This window comes from Colletotrichum truncatum (assembly GCF_014235925.2).
Source record: "Colletotrichum truncatum strain CMES1059 chromosome Unknown Contig_0003, whole genome shotgun sequence".
In the NCBI taxonomy this organism is placed as follows: Eukaryota; Fungi; Ascomycota; class Sordariomycetes; order Glomerellales; family Glomerellaceae; genus Colletotrichum; species Colletotrichum truncatum.
The window spans coordinates 4,321,043-4,341,694 of NW_027222400.1; the positions used below are offsets into that span (position 1 = coordinate 4,321,043).

The following is a 20,652-nucleotide window of genomic DNA, read 5'->3' on the forward strand; positions in this document are numbered from 1 at the left end:
GCTGGCGCTGGCAGTAGTTCAAAGTACTTTTGCACGGAAGACACTGCAGCGTATACCTCAAGGAACCTGCCAAAGAAAATCAAGCCAGAATGGTGGATAACCAACTTAGCGGGGTGCTAATTGTCCAACTCTCGTCTCCCTTGTACATCCACGGTCCCCCAGCTGCCGTCATGGGAACATTGACAAACAATACAGGAGTATCTCGTTAAATTTGGCTCCAACCAGTCAGCGTAAAACCAACTCAGACCATGACAGGTCATTTGAGCCACGACGAGGCAAGTCGCTCCCTTTGACAAGCTCACCTGAACGCCTATCTCAAGAAACAGTGCTGACCTAAGCTCAAATAGTTCTTCGGCGAGCTAGCCAAACTCTTCGAGCAGCGTAGGGGCAAGGGAAAGGGCTCTGTCTTCCTTGTCCAGAAGAGATGTATGCCGACCTGCATCTACCGGCCAAGACTAATCATAAGGCTGACCGCTACGTTCTCAGTATCCTACAACCAAGATGTTACTTCCCCAACAGCTACAGACCCGTTCCCTGACCTCCATCCTGCGAAGCCGCTACCCATTCTCGTTCGTGCTACCAACGGAAAGTCGAAGAAGAACAGGGCTTCTAAGACGAAGCTTTCCACTGTTGTCGAGGTAGATGTTCTGGACGGCTTCTTCACACGCTACGCCGATATCTGCAAAGCTGGCATGTCGGCTTTGAAGCCCAGAGATAGGAGCAAGAAGAAGGCCAAAGCCCGGAAGAAGAAGGGGACAGCCACAGCAACCACTTCAACCTGATAAGTGACGGTCATGGTGTTGAAAATAACATAGTGTAAGGATCTTGTGGTGCAGACGAGCCGTCGTCCATTGAGCACTTTCGTTGCGAGTGTACGCTGCCAACGCAGTCACAATTCAGCCGGTCAAGGAACTAGGCGTGGAAGCGCCGCAGATGGATGGGTGCAAGTCATTTTACTTTGAAAGCGTCCAGCTGTAAATAAAGGCTCATCTATCCTCGACCGATGCATGGCTGCCGATGGCTAAAAAGCTGTTGCCGAGAACCATTCGTTTATGACGAGCATACTTTCTATATTAGCCAATGCATCAGTTGCGCTTGCGTTCTAGGCGTGATATCCAGGCTCAAACCTTCACCGTCTTTAATCGCAGCCGGTATAGTCCCCACTCTTGATCCATTGCCCATCGGAAGTATCCCCTGCCCCGACTTGCCTGGCTGCAATTCGACTTCTCATCAAGAAAATTGGCTGAGAGGTATTCGAAGCAGCACATTGCCCCCCATCGCCCGTGAGAATAGACGCATCATCGTACCCAAACTCGTCTAGTGCTTCTCTGACGAATGCGCATACTTGGCATTCACTGCTTCTCGGATTTTCAGGGATCCCAACGTACATGCATAGACGCTTCGGACATCTGAGGGTCGGGTCACTGGTTTCGCAGCTCGGCAGTTTTCTGTGGCTCTGCCATCTCGCCCCGCAGCTTGTACATTTGTGAAGATGAAGTTCGCACATCAGCTTTGGGTGGTTAATTGGCAACAATAAAGCTAGGAGTTGTTCTTGGTCAGGCAAAAGCAAAGCTGAACTGATACCCATATATACGCTCACACAGGGTTCGCGTTTCTGATTTCGCAGCAAACAGGACCACAGTTTCAATGACACATAGGTTGTAAGTTGCAAGTTTGCCATAATGACAGCAATGTCCAATGCCATACTTCTGTCCAATGCCATACTTCTCACCCTAAAACTTGTCAGCCAGATCGGACGACGTTGTATTGCAGTAGAGATGACCGCAGGTGATGATATGTTAAAATGACCAATCTCACACTTGCCCAGGAGGCTACACAAGAGTCGCAGCAATCAGTAGAAACATTGTACCAACACTCTGTTCATAAATAAGATTGGTAGATCAACACTTTGAGTCAAATGCCTTGTTCATGCAATAATGTATTGGTGCAAAATCGTGTTTGACCCTGATACTTGCATTACCAGACGGGACTTTAACCATTAAACATCGCTTCGACATTTGAGTCATGAACCTCGACAATTCGTGAAATGACAAAGCACGGCACGGTGCTTGGAGAGTTGTCAATAACTTGACAACCTGTTGCCTGTCACCTCTACGATATACTGTCACACGCAATCACCAAGTTGCCGTCGCCCGTTCTGATTCAGGATCTTCTGCTACTACCACCGCATGAGAAGTTCAGCAGATGATGATCAAAATACACTCTAGGTAGAGCCCTCTACCTACGTCCTCACGAAAGTCAACATCTCGAGACAAGTCAATGTAGAGTACTGGGATGGATGCCAAGCTGGGCGATCTAGTCTGTGGCGACCAGACCAAGTAGCAAATGGCTCTGAGAACACCACCTGAAGCAATCATCGTATGACAGTGGAAGTGGTGTTAATTTTGCCCCCAAAGCAAAGGGTATGACCAATATCAACCAACTCATGCCGCCTAGAAGTTCTGGATTGCATTGATGAAGAGAAAACTTGCCGCAGCAAAACCGGAAAAAAAAAAAACATGTTATAAGGAGAGTGCAGACTGCTGCATGGAGTGAGTACAAGAATGATTTGTTGGTTGTTCCTTAACCGAAGTTGTCCTCGGGACCCATCCCAGCTTGAACCAAATTGCAGATGGGAATGCCAATCCACGTCGTGCCATGCCCATTGAGCCAATAGTGACAAGTGTCAAGTAAAGCTCACCACTTGCCAGATCTGGGTCGACACTACATGATTTGGTCTTGCGTCAGGCCACCGTGGGCATCCGTCTCCATAACAGTATCACCACCGGTTGCCGCATTCAGGTATCGGACGAAGCTAAGACCAAGAGGACGGCCGCCGTACTGGTAGCCTTGGAATTTGGCAATCGCTGTTTCCGCGGTATCTGCTGAGTCAAAGCGAACCACGCCGGTACCACGCGAGCGACCGCTAGGCTCGTATTGAATTTCGGCCTGTTCAACCTTTCCGATAGTGGTAAAGAGTTCAACAAGATCCTCGTTGCTGGTGGACCACGGCAGCTTTACTGTTGTCAGCAATTCGGTTATCAACAGCATTTCCTCAACGGACCCGACTTACATTACGAACATAGATGGTCTCACTCCTATCAGTTCCAGCCGTGGCGAAATCAGTAAATGGGTTTGGGGGGACGGAAGGTGCGTTGCCAGCGTCAAAGCCGCCGCCGCCGCCGCCTCCTCCTCCGAAGCCGCCGCGGCCATAGCCGCCGCCGCCGAAACCACCGCGACCACCGCCGAAACCGCCACGGCCATAGCCGCCGCCACCGCCAAAGCCACCTCGCATTCCACCGAAACCGCCACGGCCACCGAAGCCCATGGGGCCTCCAGCACCGGCAAATCTATCTTCGCGAACTTCAAGCAATCGACCCTGCCAGTCGTAACCATTGAATTGCTGAATAGCGTTGCGAGCATCGTCAGGGTTTTCGAAAACTACTATTCCGGATCCCTTCGGGCGACCATCGGGGCCCAGATGAACATCGGCACGGATAACAACTCCATTGCGAGCTAAATTCACCATGTGAGTTACCAAAAATAACGGGGAAATGAAAGGCAGCTTATAAGATTGCGGAACTGTTTCTCAACTTACCAGCTTGCCTGAAAAGATCCTTGAGATCTTGCCAGCCCACAGTATAGGGAAGCTAGATACCACGTTAGCCATAACATTATCACATACACGGCCGTGATAAGGTTGGGATAGGACAAACGTTGGCCACATAGATCTGACGACTGCCGCCAGCGTTATAGCCGCCGCCGCCGCCGCCACCACCGCCGCCACCAAAGCCACCGGGATTCATTCCGCCACCGCCAAAGCCGCCGCGGTTGGCCGTGGCGCCGATGAAGCGAGGTTCAGCCTCACGATCCTAAGCAAGAGTAGAGATCAGCCCACGTCCTTCACCGTCAATGAATACTGTTGTGTTACTAACCTCTCGAACGTAGACAAGTCGGCCCATAAGATTCTGGTTGCTGAGCGTTGCCACAGCGTTCTGGGCTTGCTCCCGTGTCGCATATTCCACAATTCTGGATCTTCTGTTAGCGCCATTGATCTGTACCTCTGCCAACAAGGGCTGACGACTTACCCGCATCCCTACATAGACCCGTGGACACGCGTCCCAACCCGTCAATCCAACGATTCCATCAATAGCCAGAGGGAAGAGACCACAAAAGAAAGCCAGCCATAGACTACGTGTAGACGCCCACCTTCGACATTCCGTTTGGAAGTAATAGCACGTCGGCAAAGAGAACCTCTCCCGCTGCATGAACTAGTCAGCTCGTTCGATCACGAAAGCCGACAGTGCACTTGTTGTTGATGACGACGGCCATCTTTTTAGTAAGTTAGGTTGAGGCGAAGAACTCACCCTGTCGCATAAAATCCTTGAGATGATGCCATTTGACGTCGTACGATAGATTACCGACGTAAACACGACGGTCCTGTTGCGACGTCTCGCGAATGTTGCTCATCATTTGTTCTCTAGCGGCTGCGCGCTCCTCGTACGACCTATGTTGAGGCGCCCCAGCGTAGCCAGTACTAGATCCTCCAGATGGAGCTCCGGTTCCAGTCATGGGGGAACGGTCTCTTCTTCCACGGTACTCGTCTCTACTGCGGGATCGGCTCCGAGGGGAGAATGAGCGACGTCTTGAGGCACGATTGGGGCTGCGTGAACGGCCGCGTCGAGGGGATCGAGATCTCTCCCGCTGATAAAGATTAGCGACGAGCGCCGCCATGGACAGCCAGTGAATTGGGAAGGAATTCACTCAGGGCTTTTTTGGAAAAAAGACAAGTGTCGCTTTGAAGCAGACGGGCTGGATTGAGAAAAGTGAAGGGGTCCAATAATGAGGTGTGGAATTTAACATGAAGAAAGGTTTGGGTAGGGAGTGACATATGGATGATAATCCGGAGGAATAGGAATAAGCGGCGTTATAATGCGTCGCGTTCAGTATGCTCGCTGCATTTGAAGAGGACAGGAATCACAAGGCTTGCCTAAGGACATACCGCCTTAGTGGTTCGAGAAAGGACAGTGGAGAGACCGGTGCCAGGCACTACCTCCCACGTCCGAGCTGTCGCGTCCTTTCCAGCCAGACGAGGAATGAAAGCTCAACAAACAGGAATGCTGCTACTGGAGGTGCCAGAGAACAGGACAGCGACTTCGCCAGGGTAAGATAGACAGGCAGGTAGGCAGTTGAAGGTAATGGTAGGGGGCCTTGGGAGCACAGACAAGCGCCGCCAGTATGCAACTATGTTGCGAGGCTCGAGGGCGAGCCCCAAAAGGTTGCCCTTGATGATGTTGGGAAAAGGGAAAGATGAAAACTTACAGGTCGATAAGTGTCGACAGAGTCAGCTACGAAAAATCAGGTCAGTTAGAAGCCGAAGCTTGGAAGTCTGGAAGTGTGTGCAAGAGAAAAGTAGGAAAACGCAAAAAGTGAACAGGAAAGGATGGATAAAAGGGTACCAGCGGTCGATATTTGGATAACTGGAAGGGTGGGCAGGCGCAAAAGAACGGCGAAGGGGGGTAGTAGAGGCACGGTACGGGTCTGGATACGGGAACGTGTGCATAGTGGAGAAGGTCTGGAAGGACATGCAGCTACTTAAGGCACAGCGCTGCGGTACCTTCCTTGTTCACCTGGCTAGAGGTTTGCAGGCAAGGACCAGTAAATGATGGATGGATGGATGGATGTAGGAGAGGGATGAAGACAGGAAGGTACGGGGGTACGGAGGTACCTCTTCGGGGATGGAAGTAAACGACAAGTTGAGAGAGGGGTGGGAAAGGCAGAGGGTAGGCGGGGGAGAGGGGAAAGGCAAGGGAAGGGAGGGATGAGGGGTGGACGGATAGAGATAAACGGAGGGAAGAACGGAGAGAGCAGATGGGTGGTCATCGAGCTCCTGTACGAGGGTACATATGTACGCAACCATGTATCTCAACCATGAATGTACGCATGTGTGATAACGACGGATTGATGGATGTAAGTGAATGGACACTGAATGTCAGACTGGGTGGATGGGGATGGGGGGCATGGGTAGTGGTTTGTGGTTTGGTTGGGCGTAGGGGGGAGTATGCCCGCCATGCCCAGGGCCATACTGGGACGCAAGGTCAATATGGTAAGACGGGGAACGCAGCATGGAGTGGGAAATGTACAAGTGGCTGGAAAAAAAAATAGGTAGGCATGTGCAGTAGCGCTACGCTGGATGTAAGGACGGGAAAACTGATTGAATGAGGGAGAAAACTAGGATGACGATGATGATGACCCGGAGATGGGGAAAGAGTTGAGCTAAGGAAATAAGATGAACCAGGAAAATTGCTTGTCAAATCCAACGACACCATGTACGCGCCAGGTTCGAGCGTGAAGAGTGAGGCAACAGGACGTTGTGCTCGTGCTTGACCAGAGCCAAGTAAGGCGAGGCTGGAGGACAAGGAAGACGAGGCAGCGGTACTGTGGAGGAGAACGAGGAGACTGGGTAAAGGAACGAAGGAAAGGGCAAGGACAAGACGGGCATTGCAATCCAAGGTAAGGTAAGGTAACCAGTCCACGAGGACGTACTGCGGCGCAGGAGAAAATGAAAAAGAGATTGACTTACCCATGGCTACCTACGACTCGTGTGCGATTGGGGCAAGAGAAAAGAAGTCGAGTAGCTCGAGGAATTGATTGCTTGCCGCTGTGATGTGATGCGATACGAAGTGATGTGACGCGCGTGTGCGCGTTGGGTTGGTGTGTGGACAAATAAGGCAGAAGGGGGAAAAGAGGAGGAACGGGATGAGCAGGCGCAAACGCAGGCGCAGATGCAGACGCAGACGGCAAGAAGGCGTATGCGGAAGGGTCAGACAGGCAGGGAATAAGGTACCTTAGGTAAGGCAATAACAGATGAGATGAGGTAAGGCCGAAGGTCAGGTACGTGAGCGCAAAAGCAGGCACGACGACAGGCCTTTGAAAGGGGGAGCGTTTGTGTGTGTGTGTGTGTGTGTTTTGTGTGTGAGAGAGAGAGGGAGCGGGCGGGCATGTCTAGGACGGGTCGAGTGAGGTGGGCGGGGGGCGGAGAAACGAAACGGAAGCTCCTGGAGCTTGGACCGGACCCAGTGAAGCGGGATGATAACAACCAGCAGAGCCTCTATGCAAAAGGTGACGTGCTCGACGAGACTGCACCAGATGGATGCTATGGGGCGGGCAGGGAGAGCCCAATTCGATCCCAAAACCAGGTTCAGTGGATGATGCCGGTGCTAATCAGTCAACCACACTATACTTCTGGACCTAGCTCAGCGGCGGGAGTGTAACTACTGAGAGAGGGTGGAAATGAAGTCATCGGAATATCGAAGCGGCTGCCACATGTCACTTCCCCCCTGGTTACGGAGACGAACAAAAGGACCAAACCCTATGCCAGCGGCAAGTATTGCACTGCCAGACCAGGCAGACAAAGCCAAAAGGAAAAATCAAAAATCACGATATCAGCCTGCCAGCCGGCTGGGGCATAATGAAGCCAGACATTCGGGCACCCGAAACAAACAAACGAGCCTAGGCACCAAGGAGCGCATCAAATGGCCGCATCAGTAGCGTATGACGATTGGCCAATGACAAGCCGCAAGTGTGGGGGACAAGCTGCAGGAAATGTGAATAGTCACAGCAGAGGCGGAACTCGACCTTTGCATGAGATGACGAATGAGCAATCATCTGCACTGCCGCCATGTACGGAACGCCTTTTACGGAACTGCTCAACCTTGTACATCCAACCTCCAGTCTAGTCTAGATGTGCTGCATACTTAGAGTAAGACCAAATAGGGGTGGAGCGTGCGATGGTACACCTGATGACTAGACATTAAGTTACCCCCATCCTTCACCCAAACCCAAGCCCACCTTGATGCCTGGGTTCAGAACTCGTAACCCTGAGGACCTTGGTGGCTAATGTCGTATCCATAAAGTTACCACAATACATTGGAAACTTTTGACTAACAAATAAGGCGTCTTGACAGACGTACACGTCTCGCGGCTGTTGGGAGGACCTTGAGGTCCCTCATTTTCCTTGTCCATGGAGAGAGCTGGCATGAACCCTTCTAACCTGGACCCCGGACAATTCCCGATGTCATACCGAGTGTGCGAAACCAAGGCACCTTTGCCTTACGGCACGGGCTGTGCTGAGTGCTTCGGGAAGGCACAGTGGGAAAGCATACAGACAGGCGCCTGCGGTGTGACATTGTTGTGTTGTGCTGTGTCTGGCATTGTCTCACTCACCGGAGAGCGCAAGGGATACTACACAGGCATTCCCTATGTATGCCAATGCACCAAACACCCTCCCACCATCCTATACGTGCGCGTATTGCCAGCCAAGGGATGACGGGGGTACAGTACTGAAGACCAACGATTCCCAGGTCAAATTGCTCCCACCATAGCTGATGTATTTCAAAGCTCAACTGCGGACCATTGCCCCACTGCAAGGATGCAGTGACTAGGCCCAATCACACAGTGAGAAGCCCAATCACCTGACGATGTAGCATGTTTTGATTGGTATCCAAGCCCCCTATCATTGCCCTGATAAGTTCTAAGCATCGGTACGCAGGACTTCTTCGCCATCCTATTAAGCCGCTGCATCCCTCATATGCCTCATAGTTCCTGCACATTCAAGCCAGGCGTGCCGACCAAAAGATAAATTCAGCCTAGCGATCCCTCTTGCTTTCTTGACCACAACCGTGGTTGCCATTGGACTCGTAGGTCAAGGGACCACAGCCTAAGTTCTGTGAGTAGTTACCTACAAAAGCGGCCTCTCAGTCAGCTTGAGCCTGGGTCTGGCAGAGAAATCGCCGGTTCTGGCCATAGCTCGACAGACAATACACGAATTATTTGACCTGGCTTTGCCGTCCAGGATAGAAACAGCAATCTGCACGGCACATTATTTCCTTGATGGCGGCCTTGACAGCACACATTGAAGATAAATTAAAGAAAATGGCAGGACCGTGATGCTCTATAAGGCAGCGCTCGGCAAAAACGAAAGAACCTTGCCATATCTAGCGTTGCAGAGCTAACCTTGGCCTCACAGCTACTGGGCGAGCCATTGACAGCACTAGCTCCCAGTATTCAGCGTAATGACTTACCCAGATCTTTCACGGTCCTTTCCACATGTACCCAGAGAACCGCCGAAGCGAGAGAGCAAGAGAGAGAGAGCGCGGGTGTATATGTGTGCGTATATGAGTATCTGTTAGCGAGGAGGGAGGAGATGGGGAGGGTAAAAAAAAAAAAAAAAAGGGCCACGGGATCATCCGTACTGGGACTGGCACCACATTCCCAACGAGGCTACCGTTGGTCGTCCTTTTGACGCATCCTTTTTGAAGCATTGGTCAGGGACTGATCAGCGTGGGAAAAGTCGTCACCATTGGTAGCTGAATATTTATATTTTGTCTACCTGAGATTAAGGCTGTAGTCACAGAACTGCTTTACACTGTCCTCTGCCATGTCTATTACTTGCCGTCCGGCAGCCGGATCGATTTTTCGCTCCTTGCGCCGTTGCCACAGAGCTTCCCTAATCAACAGCCGAGAAACCCGGTCCTACCATTCCTACGACAACCCAGATCCGTCTACAACTTTCAACCCTAACGAGGAGATACTCTTATCTGCCGCTTATAAGCATGTTCCCGATCATGGGTTTTCCCACAAGGCTTTAGCCCTCGGTGCCAAGGATACCGGATACCTTGACATCAGCACCAGCATTCTGCCAGATGGCCCATTCAGCCTAATCCGTTACCATCTCGTAACAAGGCGCGAAAGTCTAGCCGCCAGGAGCAAGGAAATATTCGACAAGGAGTCAGAAAGTGGTGTTCTCGAGAGGGTACAGCGTCTTACGTGGGACCGGCTTCTGGGCAATGAAGCTGTTATAGACCGATGGCAAGAGGTACCGTACAAATTTCTTCCCATATCCTTCCCGTTATTTAGGGAAGCTGACAATGCTGGCTACAGGCGTTGGCTGTCATGGCGCAGCCAAGCTATGCATCCGCCTCGTTCAAGGAATTGGCCAAACTAGCCGATGAAATATGGTTTCTTGCTGGCGATACCTCTGTCGATCCCTCGTGGTACACCAAACGCGCGAGCTTATCGATGATTTACGCATCTAGCGAGCTGTTCATGACCAATGATAAGTCAGCTGGCTTCACAGACACGAGAGACTTCCTTAGGCGAAGGCTGATTGAAATCAACGAGGTCAGCGGTATACTTGGCTCCATGGGACAGTGGGTTGGGTTCACGGCCAGCGCTGGTGTGAATGTTCTGAGAAGCAAAGGTCTTCCAATCTAGCAGAGGCTTGAGGATGCCGCTGCGGCTGCATCACTAAGACCTATGCGGTTGATGATGTTGTATAATAATGTCTTTATATGTACAGCTTCGTTGTAAACTTTCTTCGTACATCAACTTGTTCGCTTTTTCCACAATGTTACAGAATAAAACACATTAAACAAGCCAATCGAAAAGACTGCCATACTCCTAGCTTAGGATATAATACAACAGCTATCGCTTACTCTTCACCGGGTAAGCGTTGCCTCCAACGCCAACAGCAACAAAACAATCTCAATTCGTTGGAAGGCCATAAATATACATTAGACCAAGGTTCGCTGGCGAGGATCGGTCAAGCTGAATGGTGAGTCAGCACATTTGAAAGGCAATGAAAGCAAAATCAGTCGTCTACAGCCTGTCGGGGAGATGAACTGAACTCACCGAATGATTTTCACGTCCTTGTCGAGCGCAGCCCGTCCTTCTATCGCATTTGGCGTAATCATGACGTACTGACGTGATACCGAGCGCCGTGCGGCATTGATCTAGGAAGAGAAAAAGCCCATCGATTAGAAGAGAACGAGCAGGTAGATGTCATGGAATGACTTACCAACATATTTGTACTGATAGTGCGGTTAACGTTGTCCATGAAAACGTCGAATTCGTCCAGGCACCTCAGAGGCGACCCCATAGCTTCCCAGATGGCTAATAGCATACAAATAGACGAGAATGACTTCTCGCCTCCCGATAATGTCTTCGTACTTCTGCCGCCAGTACCTTTTCGTGTCTCGTCGGGTTCCACAAATAGTGATAGTCTTCGTTGTGGATGATCGATCGCGAGTTTACCCCTGAAGCCGCGCTCACTTAGCAGATATTGGAAGCAAATACGGGCTCGTGCAGATATGTGACGTTGAAAGAGCCGCCATCTGCTGAGACGATCTTCCAAATTAAGCTTCCCTGCTGCCTGTTCCTCTAGTTGGCCTTGATATAGTAGCTTGGCAGCTTCATAGGCGGCTTCAGCCTTCGCTGCCCGCTCCTTGATTTCATCGTCCGATGCCCCAAGTCTTTCAGCCCTTTTCTCCAGTTGCTGGTGAATGGTAGCGTACTTAGATTCAATACTCTTATGAGTCTCGCCCTCCTCAATATACACCCGGTTCGGGGCTTTCTCCATTGCTTGCTGGGTAAAGCTGGCCACAGTTTCAGCCTGTTGGTCACGCTTAGATTCTGCGCGTCGTTTATCTTCCATCGCATTATCACGGTCCTCAAACGCACGGTTCTTTTCCATGACCGCAAGCTTTCGTAAATCCTCCGCCCTTTGAACGCCAACACGCAGCTTGTTCAACTGTGCATCGAAGTCTCGCAGTCTTCTCTTCTTATCGTCCCACTTTTCCTTGCATTCTTCGGCCTTTTTGTTAAGCTCTTGCTGTCGCAAGCGCATTTCGCCATACTGGTTGCCTTGATGGTTTTTCTCGGCTTTGCACTTGTCAAGTTCCTCCCTAAGAGTAATAAGTCTGCCATCAACTCCTTCATACTGATCAAGTTCTGTGGCAACACTTTCACTCTTCGCTTGAGCTCTAAGCAGCTGCCGTTCCAATGACATATTTTCGGTTTCCTGGGCGGCCAAGTTGGACTGACACTTTATGGACGCCTGTTCTAGTCGCCGCTGATTTGCCTCTAACGACCGCAAGTCGCCACGCAGATGAGCTAAAACTTCACCTTGCAGTTTGACCTGAGTCTCGCTGTCTGATTTCATTCTGGGATGTCTGTTAAAGGCATTGATAGGTGCTGTGTTTGCTCCCGTCTCTTTGGCCTGAATTCGAAGGCCATGACCGCGTTTGTTTGCACCATCATGGAATGTGAGACAGACTTGAACATTCGGTGGCGGCGAGTTCCCCAACATTACCTCTTGGGCTCTTTGCCTCTCTCTTATAAGAATGATTCTGTCAATTGAATGGGCCACGATAAGTTGACTCCGCACCCAGTCATTGTCGCACTTGAGCACGCGAAGGACAGTATCAAAACCTTCATCTGGCTCCCTGAGGTTCACATTAGGTGGCAATCGCTTGCCAATGATGATTGGGGGGCTACGGTTAAGGTTAACCCGCTGCATTAGCCTTGCAAGACGTTGCTGATCGCTTTTGTTCGCGACTAAGAAGCTGTCCAATGTGGCACCCAAGACGGTCTCTAGGATAGACGACCAGGCGGGCTGTAAGAGCTGGAGATAAGCCCCGATCGGCCCAACAGGTTTCTCTTCAAAACCGTTGTCTTGTTCGATAGCTTGAAGAAGGTGGGGGAGGTTTTTGTCATAAGCAGCCCATGCGGATCCTCCGTTCCTTTCGAGGCCCCGTAAACGTGATTCAGCCAACGAAATCTCTTCCCTCTTCTTGTTGATGTCGACTTTGCCGGCAGCTTCGAATTCTCGAGCTATTTTAACCTCTTCACGTAGCTTAGGGAGCCTTTTCTCCCCTTGTTCAATTTGCTCTTTAACATTGGCTTCTTCAGATTTCGCTTCGTTTAACAATTTCTCCTGTTCTTGGCGAGCACTGCCAGCGGAAGCGCCGAGCCGTTGTTCCTCGACTTGAATTCTATTTTCGAAGTCCTTGACTTGTTGTTTTGCGTTGTTGTGACGCTGCTGCACGTCTCGTAGCTGATGGTGTAATTCCATGACCGCAATTTTTGCGTCGTCGTAATCTGTTTTGGCAGCATCAGCTTCCTCGTGAACTGTAGCCGCCTCCAGGGTCTTGGTCTCGACTGATGCCTGAGCACACGCTAGCTGCTCATCACGCTGAAGCAGGGTCTGAGATTTTTTTTCAATAGCTGCTTCAGTCTCGGCCACCATCTCATTTAACGACACGACACGATGATCACATTGTTGGAGGAGGTCTTCTTGCTCAGTCACTTGAGACCAGTAAAGCTGGTTCCGAAGACGACGGTACGTCTTTCTCATCTCTTCGTTTTTTTGAGCAATGTCCCTGAGCTTCTGAGCCTCGGAGTATTCGCGTTCTACACGTCGAACATGCTCCTCGAGGCTTGGCAGTTTCGCTTCGTGGCTGTCTAAAATTTCCGTTAGAAGCTTATAGTCGTTATCGAGCTGTTCAAGTTGCACGCCTCGTACGAAGAATTTGTACTTCATCGAAGCTGATGACGAGTTCAAGAACTGGCGCGCATTGTCTTGAGATAGAACGTTGAGAGGGTTGTCGACCTGGAGGGCCCAGTACTCCGAAATTTCGTCGACATCGGCTTTCTTCGTCGAAATGGTCTTACCCGTCACGCTTTTAAGCTTGAAACCACTTGCACCAGACCTGGAAAAATGTCTTTCAACCCTAATAGTGTTGCCGTAGACGTCAGGTTGATACGCGTCAACGCCCTGGTTCTTTATCCTCACAACAATGACAGAATTTTCGCGGCCTTCTTTGATGAAACTCTTCAAGCTCCCGCCTCTGTTAGTAGAGCTGGCTTTGCCACCAAGGCACAAGGTGAGGGCAGTAAGGACGGCACTTTTGCCGCTTCCGTTCTCGCCAACAACGAAGTTGATTAGAGGACCCAGCTCCACGAAGAGGCGTTCGTGACACATGAAGTTTATGCATTCGATACTCTCTATGATACCATTCTCGGCTGCGTGATTCTCCCCTATGCGTTGAGGGCGGCTCTTGATCTTCTGTGTGGCGCGCTGGTCGTCCTGATCCTCGTATTGTAGGTGCTTAAAACCATCATCGCGAGCGATTTCGTACTGCGTGCGAGGAGGGCTATCACGAGTTTCTTTTTCAATTTCGTCCTCGTGTTCGCTGTGGTTGCCATCAGGAGCAGCCTCACTGTCCGAGCTGGGACCCTGATCTCTTTCTGGGCTGGCCTGCTTCGTCTGGGTGGAGTGTGATAATCGAATCCGTTTGGGCTAGTATCTACCATATCAGCCAGCTTTCAGCAGATTGAAAATAACAGTTCATGCATCACATACAAAGGTATTCTGGCTGAGGCGTGATTTTGCTTGCTGTACGTCTAATATGTCTTCAGTTGTCTCAGTTCCAAGTGCGGAACGCGACCGTTTCGTAGGGGCCATATCGAATATATGAGCAAAAGGCGAGTGACAACACTTGCCTTTTCGTTGTTATATGATATGATGAAGTAGGCTTTCAGAGAAATACAGACATCTCGCGTGAAGAAGGTTTCTCGATGATTGAGCAGAGTAGTGGAAGCCGTTGGCGTAGCGCGTGCGACGCGAGTAGACAAGACAGGGATTCGCGCCTGTGTTTAATGCTAGTGGGGGTGGCGTAGGTAAACTCTTAAGTGCCGTCCGGAGCACTTCTGCCTTCCATTCCATCACGTGCTTCAGTACATAAGTGGCACACCTCAAACTGAAGACCGGCCTTTCTTACAGTAGATGATTCCGCCCCCTATGCTATTCAATACACTTCTTCACCGAAGAAGAAAACAAAAACAAAAATCCACCAAGCGTTCTACATTTGGCTTAACACTTAGCTGATTGTGAACGCCAGTGTTCCTCAAACCGGGTGGGGGGAGCAATCGAGACTAGCCCTCCTTACACAATACCAATTAAGAAAAAGGAGGGTAAAGCTTCAGCTTCCACCTCCATCAAAATATACAATCATCCGGCAACTACGAAAGAAATATCATAAAATCATGACAGAGTTTTTCCAAGACAAACAATACATACCTGGGGGCATCGAGAAGACTCTCCCAGAGAATTTCGTGGAGTATTGTATATTTCTTGTGGATTCTGAGACCCAATTTGATTCAAGGAGACAACTGTCGCGGCTCGAAGAGCTGCGCAAGACGGTCCTGCAACTTACGGCCCAGTTGACTAAGGATTATATATGGCAAAGAAGTTCCCTCGAACTTGAGGTAATAACCGATCAAGGTCAGTTGTCAAGTTAAATGCTTCTCTGGTTTCTAGTAATTGATTCATACCAGGCCTTGCTTACCTGCGGGGAATTTCTGATTATGGGGATGCAATTGAGGACGAGTGGTTGATAGTATTCATCCTCAGGGAATTTTCCAAATCTCATCCGGCGGCTTGGATACGTATTGCTGATAGCGACGGGGAGTTCCTCTTGGTTGAGGCAGCCAATGTGCTACCAAAATGGTTGAGCCCAGAAATTGACCAATACCGGGTATGGATTAACAACGGCCGCCTTCGCGTCATTCCCGTTAATCATAGTTCACTTGCCCCCAACTTGAGGCTCCTTACATTGACAGATGCCGTAAGCGCCATTAGAAAGGGCGCCGACTCCCTCATTCATTCCGAGTTCATCGAGGCTGAGGCTTTCTATCGACTGGAAAAATACCCTGGCCAGATACAAAAGTCTTTGCACCATTCTCTGGTAACAATCCCACGAAGACTGGCCCATGTTCTCCATCAATCTCCAAAGGCAGTTGCTCCAGCTGTGGAGTGTTTTTATCTGCGCGACAGGGCGGATGTAAAACCGCTCTTTAGCAAGCCTGGCGCCCTCCGGTTTCCCCCAAGGGATCTTGTCACTCTTAGTGTAAGGTTCACTAGAGTTTTATTTGCTCAACTCCGATCACAACAATTTGAACCGCCGGCCCCGTGGGTGGATCTTGTCCAGCATGCAAAGGATAAGGAGAAAATCCGCTTGGAGATGGGAATGAAGCTCGCCTGTGGGTTCGAAATGATGCTGAATGCCATCGACAAGACCGATAGTCGCCAAGCTCGAGAGGCAGCCATTATTGTCGAAGATTTACATGAAGACGGGGACTCGGTGCTGCCAAGTGATATTGAGATCAACGCCTGGAAGGATGCGCGACGGGATGACGACGAGTCATGGATGGACATCCGCTACGAAGACTTCGAGCAGGAACTACTTGGAAATCGTACAGGCAGGCATGAAGAGTCCAGTACCGGCTTCGGAGACGCTACAACGCAAGCGGACCTGCGAAAAATTGTTTCTCGGTTCGAAGCATTCTTGAACGATGAAAAAGCGGGCCTTGATGGGGCTGAGGTAGACGAAATGGACGTCGACAACGACGATGACAGTGACAATGGTAGTATCGAAGAAGACGATGACGAAGATAAAGAGGTCAGCTTTGATGAGGTGGAATTTTCTCGCATGATGAGAGAAATGATGGGACTTGCCCCGGCCGGGCTTGGATCGACCCGAGATACTGTCAAGACGCCGCCCATCTTGGGTCAGGCTGGGAGTTTAAGAAGAGCAGATGATGTGGAAGATGAGCCATGTCTTAGCGAAGTCCAAAACCTGGCCGCGCAGTTGGAATCCGAGCTTAAAGAACATGGTGCCCTGAGGCTCGATGCGCCAGGGAGCAAGACCGCCCCCGGTACGGGCAACACCAGGACTGCAGAAGGCAGCAGTCCCGGCAACCCAACAAACCATGATGACGACGACTACGACGAAAACGATGAAGGGGATTGGGAGGACAAAGATGTCGATATTGATTATAATTTGGCCAAGAACTTACTAGAGAGTTTCAAAGGTCAGGCAGGCTTGCCAGGCCCAGCAGGCAATATTTTGGGCATGATGGGGCTACAACTTCCGCGTGATGAGGACAATGGCCACACCGCGAGAGGTGAGAGCATATGATGAGGGCAATATGCTGAAGGTTCGGCATTCCAGGAATAAGCGCTACATTCCGTCTGCATTGCGTTCAATGACGCTCCATAAACATGCCGTGTTTTATGCTGAGTGTAACTTTGTGTACCCCAAGTAATATGCCCAATTCATCAGATCGTTACAGACAACCAAATGTCCGGTTCATTTGTCCTTGTCGCCGCTTCTTGAGCGTTTCGCAGGGCTTGTCTCGCCGCTGGGTCTTCTTCCTCTCTGGTCATCAACACTATCCATCGCATCTAACTGCGCTAGTATCTTGTTCAATGTCTTCCGAGCCTCTAGCTCTCGGCCAGTACCGTCCTTTCGCGGCCGGAAGAACTCCCTGGCAATGTAAGTGACGGTGTGATAGCATTCGTACAGAAGCAGGCGAACGTGAGCGTTTTCTTTGTCCTCAATGATATCCGATGAAAATATCGCCGAGCTTTCCTGATTTGGCGAGGTGCCGTTGAAGCCCAACAGAAACTCACTGCTAGGACCACTACAGAAGTTGACGGCAAAAAGGGGGTCTCCAAAGACAAAGTTGCTCCAGTCCTTCATACCGCTCATTATCGTGTTGCTTTGGTTGTAGGGTGCAATATGTTCGTCTTGGTGAAGTTCAGATTCGCTGTCGTGAAGTTCAGATTCGCTGTCGTCGCTGTCCCGCTTAACATGGGTTCGGCACTGGTCTTCCTCAGCGGTCTGTCGCCTGCTGCTGACTGGTGACCCAGTGCTCTTTCGGCGCACTTTTCTTACCACGAGGGTATTGAGATCCTTTCCAGCGTCCACGGCTACTAGGCGAGGCGTCGTCACATCGTCCAAGGTGTATCGAAATCGCTTAAAGTGCCGGCGAATGGAACTGTATCCTAGCATGACTTGCATGTCTTCGCCGTCACGTAGAACTGCCTCCAGCATTGAATGAAAGGCCATCGACCACGACTGAACACCTCGTGACTCCACCAGGCTTGTGTTCACATCTCGCCTGGCAGGCCGAGTCGCATCAGGTGTAGGACACGTCGCGAGTGGCAGGACAGCATACGCTGGACCGAACCGACCTGTTGGCGAAACGAGTTTACACAGTTTTCTGTACAGCTGCCCTGTTTGAAAATCGATTGTCTTACGCTCGGACAGTGAGAGGGGTGGATTGAGCTCGGGAATTGGAACTCCTAGTGTAGGCCGCATGAGGTTGAATTCGCGGCCTGCTTCGTTGGAAGCGACAGTGTGTGCTATGAGCTTGGGGAGGAAAGGTTGCAAGTCCTCAGCTGCACCGCCAATAGACTTATCCAAGTCTGCCCCCTCACTGCCCAAAGCTGCATCAACACCCAGGGCGACTTCTGGTTTCCGGGCCCAATCCTGAAGGAGAGGCTGATCGATGGTAATTTTTGCTAGCCATCTTAAGATTGCCGCCTCCGAAACAACAGAGGCCCGTTCCGATCGGAGGAGCTTAACCATCGGCGGTGGAGGTGCAACGAGAACAAGACTCGTACCATCAGAGATTTGGACTCCATAGGCACGTTGGCAATGGACAGAAGACATGGCCTGGACATGTTGGATTGTGGCCTGGGGTACCAGATGACTTATAACGGCCTGCATGGGCTTTGCTGGTGGCGGTATGCGTGTAGGATTCGCTGATGTAGGAGTATGAAACGTGTTCTGCTCGATGGCAGGTCTATGAGTGACGGACGGGAGAATGCAGATCTGAGAAACGTCCTGGTGTGCGAGTCGTATGCAAGGTGACATTGGGCCGTGAAGCTGGTCATACAGATGAGAAGCCATGTGGAAGGGTGGGTGGAAAGCGCTAGATATAGCAATGCCTTGAACCCCGGCACACGGAGGGATTGAGATGACGGCAAGCTATCCAAGTCAGTAATGCTTAAGGTCGTGTGAAGAGTTGGGCTGTGGGTCCAACGAGAAATGTCATCAGCATGCCAGGATTCTGAAGGACTGCCAATAACAGCTGCTTCCTGGCGAGGAGAGTTTGAGAGAGTGAGCAAAGTGGCATACGGACCGGAAGTCGGGGATTATAGGCCAGCAAGAAGAGGACGGACGCTTTAACGGGAAACTAGTGAAGGAATGCGAAGCGCATGACGGTGCAGGGAATATAAGCGGTCAGCACATTCGGCAGGCTAAGGCCGAGCAATATGGGAGTTGATTAATGGGAGCTGTAAGTGGATGTAGTTGAAGGAACCTTGTCCAACGGCAAGAGCGTGGTGATGATACTTCCTTGACTTAGTAGAGTGGATGCGGCGGTGACGGCAGCTCGGTACGGAATGGGCGTGTCTCTACAACTTTAAACGAGCAACGCAAGGTACAGTGTGCCCATTGCATTCTACCTAGGCTCTCTAGGACTATGAGGATGCATGTGGCGTGGGCAAGGAATTAAGTGGTGCCCTTGAGAAAGGGCAGGTCATCATCTAGGAGCAGTCAGATCAGCTAATAAGAAGCCGCAACAGGCGAGAAGGAGCACCAGCCAGCCGGCTTGGGAAAGTAGACTGCCTGTTGGTGACGGGCGAGGCGTTGTGCAAGGAGAGACATTGGGGTGAGGAGGCGTTCAATGAGTGCCCAGAAACTGCGGCCAAGCGAGAAACAGAACGCTAAGGGATGTCCGAGGCCAGATAAGCTGAGCGAACGGGCATAACCTAACCCGAAGCCAATGAAGGCCTTTGCTTAAAAGGAGGGACAGTGTAGGTCAAATAGAAGTGGGTTGACATCCCTGATCATCCCAAGTTGCCAGTCAGAGACAGCGACGTGTGCTACTTGAGGTCAACTCAAGCGAAAAAGCTTGGGATAGGGTGAATCAGAATGCCAGGCTTACGATCATTCCGTACAATCTCCATAAGAGCAGGAGAGCAATGCGATGCAGCCATGTGCGGGTATGTGAAGTAATGCATTCTGAAGAGTAATTCTAGTGAGCTCTCCTTGTCAGTTCTGTACGGATATGCTCCGGTCTCCAGTGCGCTAAAAGCTGAGCAAGCAAGGGACCTTTGGAGAACAGGGGACCCCAACAGGGCCCACTACTTCTTCTAGCCGTGGTTAGTACGCGCATCGAGAAGCGAGCCGGGGATTTGGTGATTGGATGTCATTAAGCGAGTCTAGTGGAGCTCAGATTCCGCCCACGAACTTGGGGCGGTCATCGACTGTTCCAGGCGCATGGCCCTCACCCCATGCCTCGAGGCGCAATTCGTTTCGACCTGAATCTGCAATTGAAAGTTCAGTGGTGATGGATGATATTCAGTCATCGAAATGGCGTCTCCTCTTACGCCTTGCGTCCAGTGCCGAATTTTGTTGACAGGCCTGCTTCTCACAAGCCTGAGCCTTCAGCATGAAGTTGCAGCGCAATGCAAAAGGCTCAATTTGCATGCGTGTGCAGGACTCTGATCAACCATCCAATCCCAGTCTTCCCATCCCAATTCCTACCCTTCCTTGGCATGACTGCCTCGTGGAAGCTCCCTAGAACATTTCGACCTGCTGTCGGCTCTGGAGACTCGTCAAATTTAACGCAATAGGGCTTAGCGTCACCAACGGGGCTGCCCCACCACACCGCATGTAATCTTGCCTTTGGGGTTTGTTTGCCGATGAGATGGTTATTTCTCTCCAATGGGCACCCCCATAAATCTTGTCGCGATAATTCAAGGGCTTCAGTCACGGAGGTCTAATGCATTTACAAATTCCGCTGCGATCCCTCTGGAACACATCAGCCGGTGCAAGGTATGGAGTAATGAGTTTGATCTGGTCCATGTATTCCAATCTGAATGGTGCCGGCAGTCAACAACTCATGACGTTTGTTGGCTCAACACCTTGCCTGCCTCCTGATCACCCGGCCAAGTTA

General features: G+C 50.8%; 8 protein-coding genes across 8 annotated transcripts; 3 read left to right on the top strand and 5 right to left on the bottom strand.

Moving 5' to 3' along the window:
• Nucleotides 1-248: 248 nt before the first annotated feature.
• On the top strand, nt 249-782 carry CTRU02_206045 (signal recognition particle 14kDa protein; the record flags this gene model as incomplete). The annotated part of the gene is made up of 3 exons (XM_036728780.1): nt 249-275; nt 348-426; nt 487-782. 3 exons carry the CDS (start codon nt 249-251, stop codon nt 780-782), a joined length of 402 nt encoding a protein of 133 aa, XP_036579670.1.
• A 356-nt stretch (nt 783-1,138) lies between these two features.
• CTRU02_206046 (uncharacterized protein) lies at nt 1,139-1,507 on the bottom strand (the record flags this gene model as incomplete). Its single annotated transcript, XM_036728781.1, has 1 exon — nt 1,139-1,507. The coding sequence occupies one exon, from the start codon at nt 1,505-1,507 to the stop codon at nt 1,139-1,141; it is 369 nt and encodes a 122-aa protein (XP_036579669.1).
• Nucleotides 1,508-3,055: 1,548 nt separating this feature from the next.
• On the bottom strand, nt 3,056-3,962 carry CTRU02_206047 (RNP domain-containing protein; the record flags this gene model as incomplete). Its single annotated transcript, XM_036728779.2, has 4 exons — nt 3,056-3,516; nt 3,599-3,650; nt 3,717-3,872; nt 3,936-3,962. 4 exons carry the CDS (start codon nt 3,960-3,962, stop codon nt 3,056-3,058), a joined length of 696 nt encoding a protein of 231 aa, XP_036579668.2.
• A 229-nt stretch (nt 3,963-4,191) lies between these two features.
• On the bottom strand, nt 4,192-4,572 carry CTRU02_206048 (RNP domain-containing protein; the record flags this gene model as incomplete). The annotated part of the gene is made up of 2 exons (XM_070204655.1): nt 4,192-4,262; nt 4,368-4,572. The coding sequence occupies 2 exons, from the start codon at nt 4,570-4,572 to the stop codon at nt 4,192-4,194; spliced, it is 276 nt and encodes a 91-aa protein (XP_070061759.1).
• A 4,867-nt stretch (nt 4,573-9,439) lies between these two features.
• Nucleotides 9,440-10,275, top strand: CTRU02_206049 (rpsU-divergently transcribed protein; the record flags this gene model as incomplete). The annotated part of the gene is made up of 2 exons (XM_036728778.1): nt 9,440-9,877; nt 9,943-10,275. The coding sequence occupies 2 exons, from the start codon at nt 9,440-9,442 to the stop codon at nt 10,273-10,275; spliced, it is 771 nt and encodes a 256-aa protein (XP_036579667.1).
• Nucleotides 10,276-10,574: 299 nt separating this feature from the next.
• On the bottom strand, nt 10,575-14,305 carry CTRU02_206050 (DNA repair protein; the record flags this gene model as incomplete). Its single annotated transcript, XM_036728777.1, has 4 exons — nt 10,575-10,608; nt 10,693-10,793; nt 10,859-14,140; nt 14,204-14,305. The coding sequence occupies 4 exons, from the start codon at nt 14,303-14,305 to the stop codon at nt 10,575-10,577; spliced, it is 3,519 nt and encodes a 1,172-aa protein (XP_036579666.1).
• A 581-nt stretch (nt 14,306-14,886) lies between these two features.
• Nucleotides 14,887-16,820, top strand: CTRU02_206051 (ecdysoneless-like protein; the record flags this gene model as incomplete). Its single annotated transcript, XM_036728775.1, has 2 exons — nt 14,887-15,124; nt 15,178-16,820. 2 exons carry the CDS (start codon nt 14,887-14,889, stop codon nt 16,818-16,820), a joined length of 1,881 nt encoding a protein of 626 aa, XP_036579665.1.
• A 171-nt stretch (nt 16,821-16,991) lies between these two features.
• Nucleotides 16,992-18,599, bottom strand: CTRU02_206052 (uncharacterized protein; the record flags this gene model as incomplete). Its single annotated transcript, XM_036728776.1, has 1 exon — nt 16,992-18,599. One exon carries the CDS (start codon nt 18,597-18,599, stop codon nt 16,992-16,994), a length of 1,608 nt encoding a protein of 535 aa, XP_036579664.1.
• Between the last annotated feature and the right edge of the window lie 2,053 nt (nt 18,600-20,652).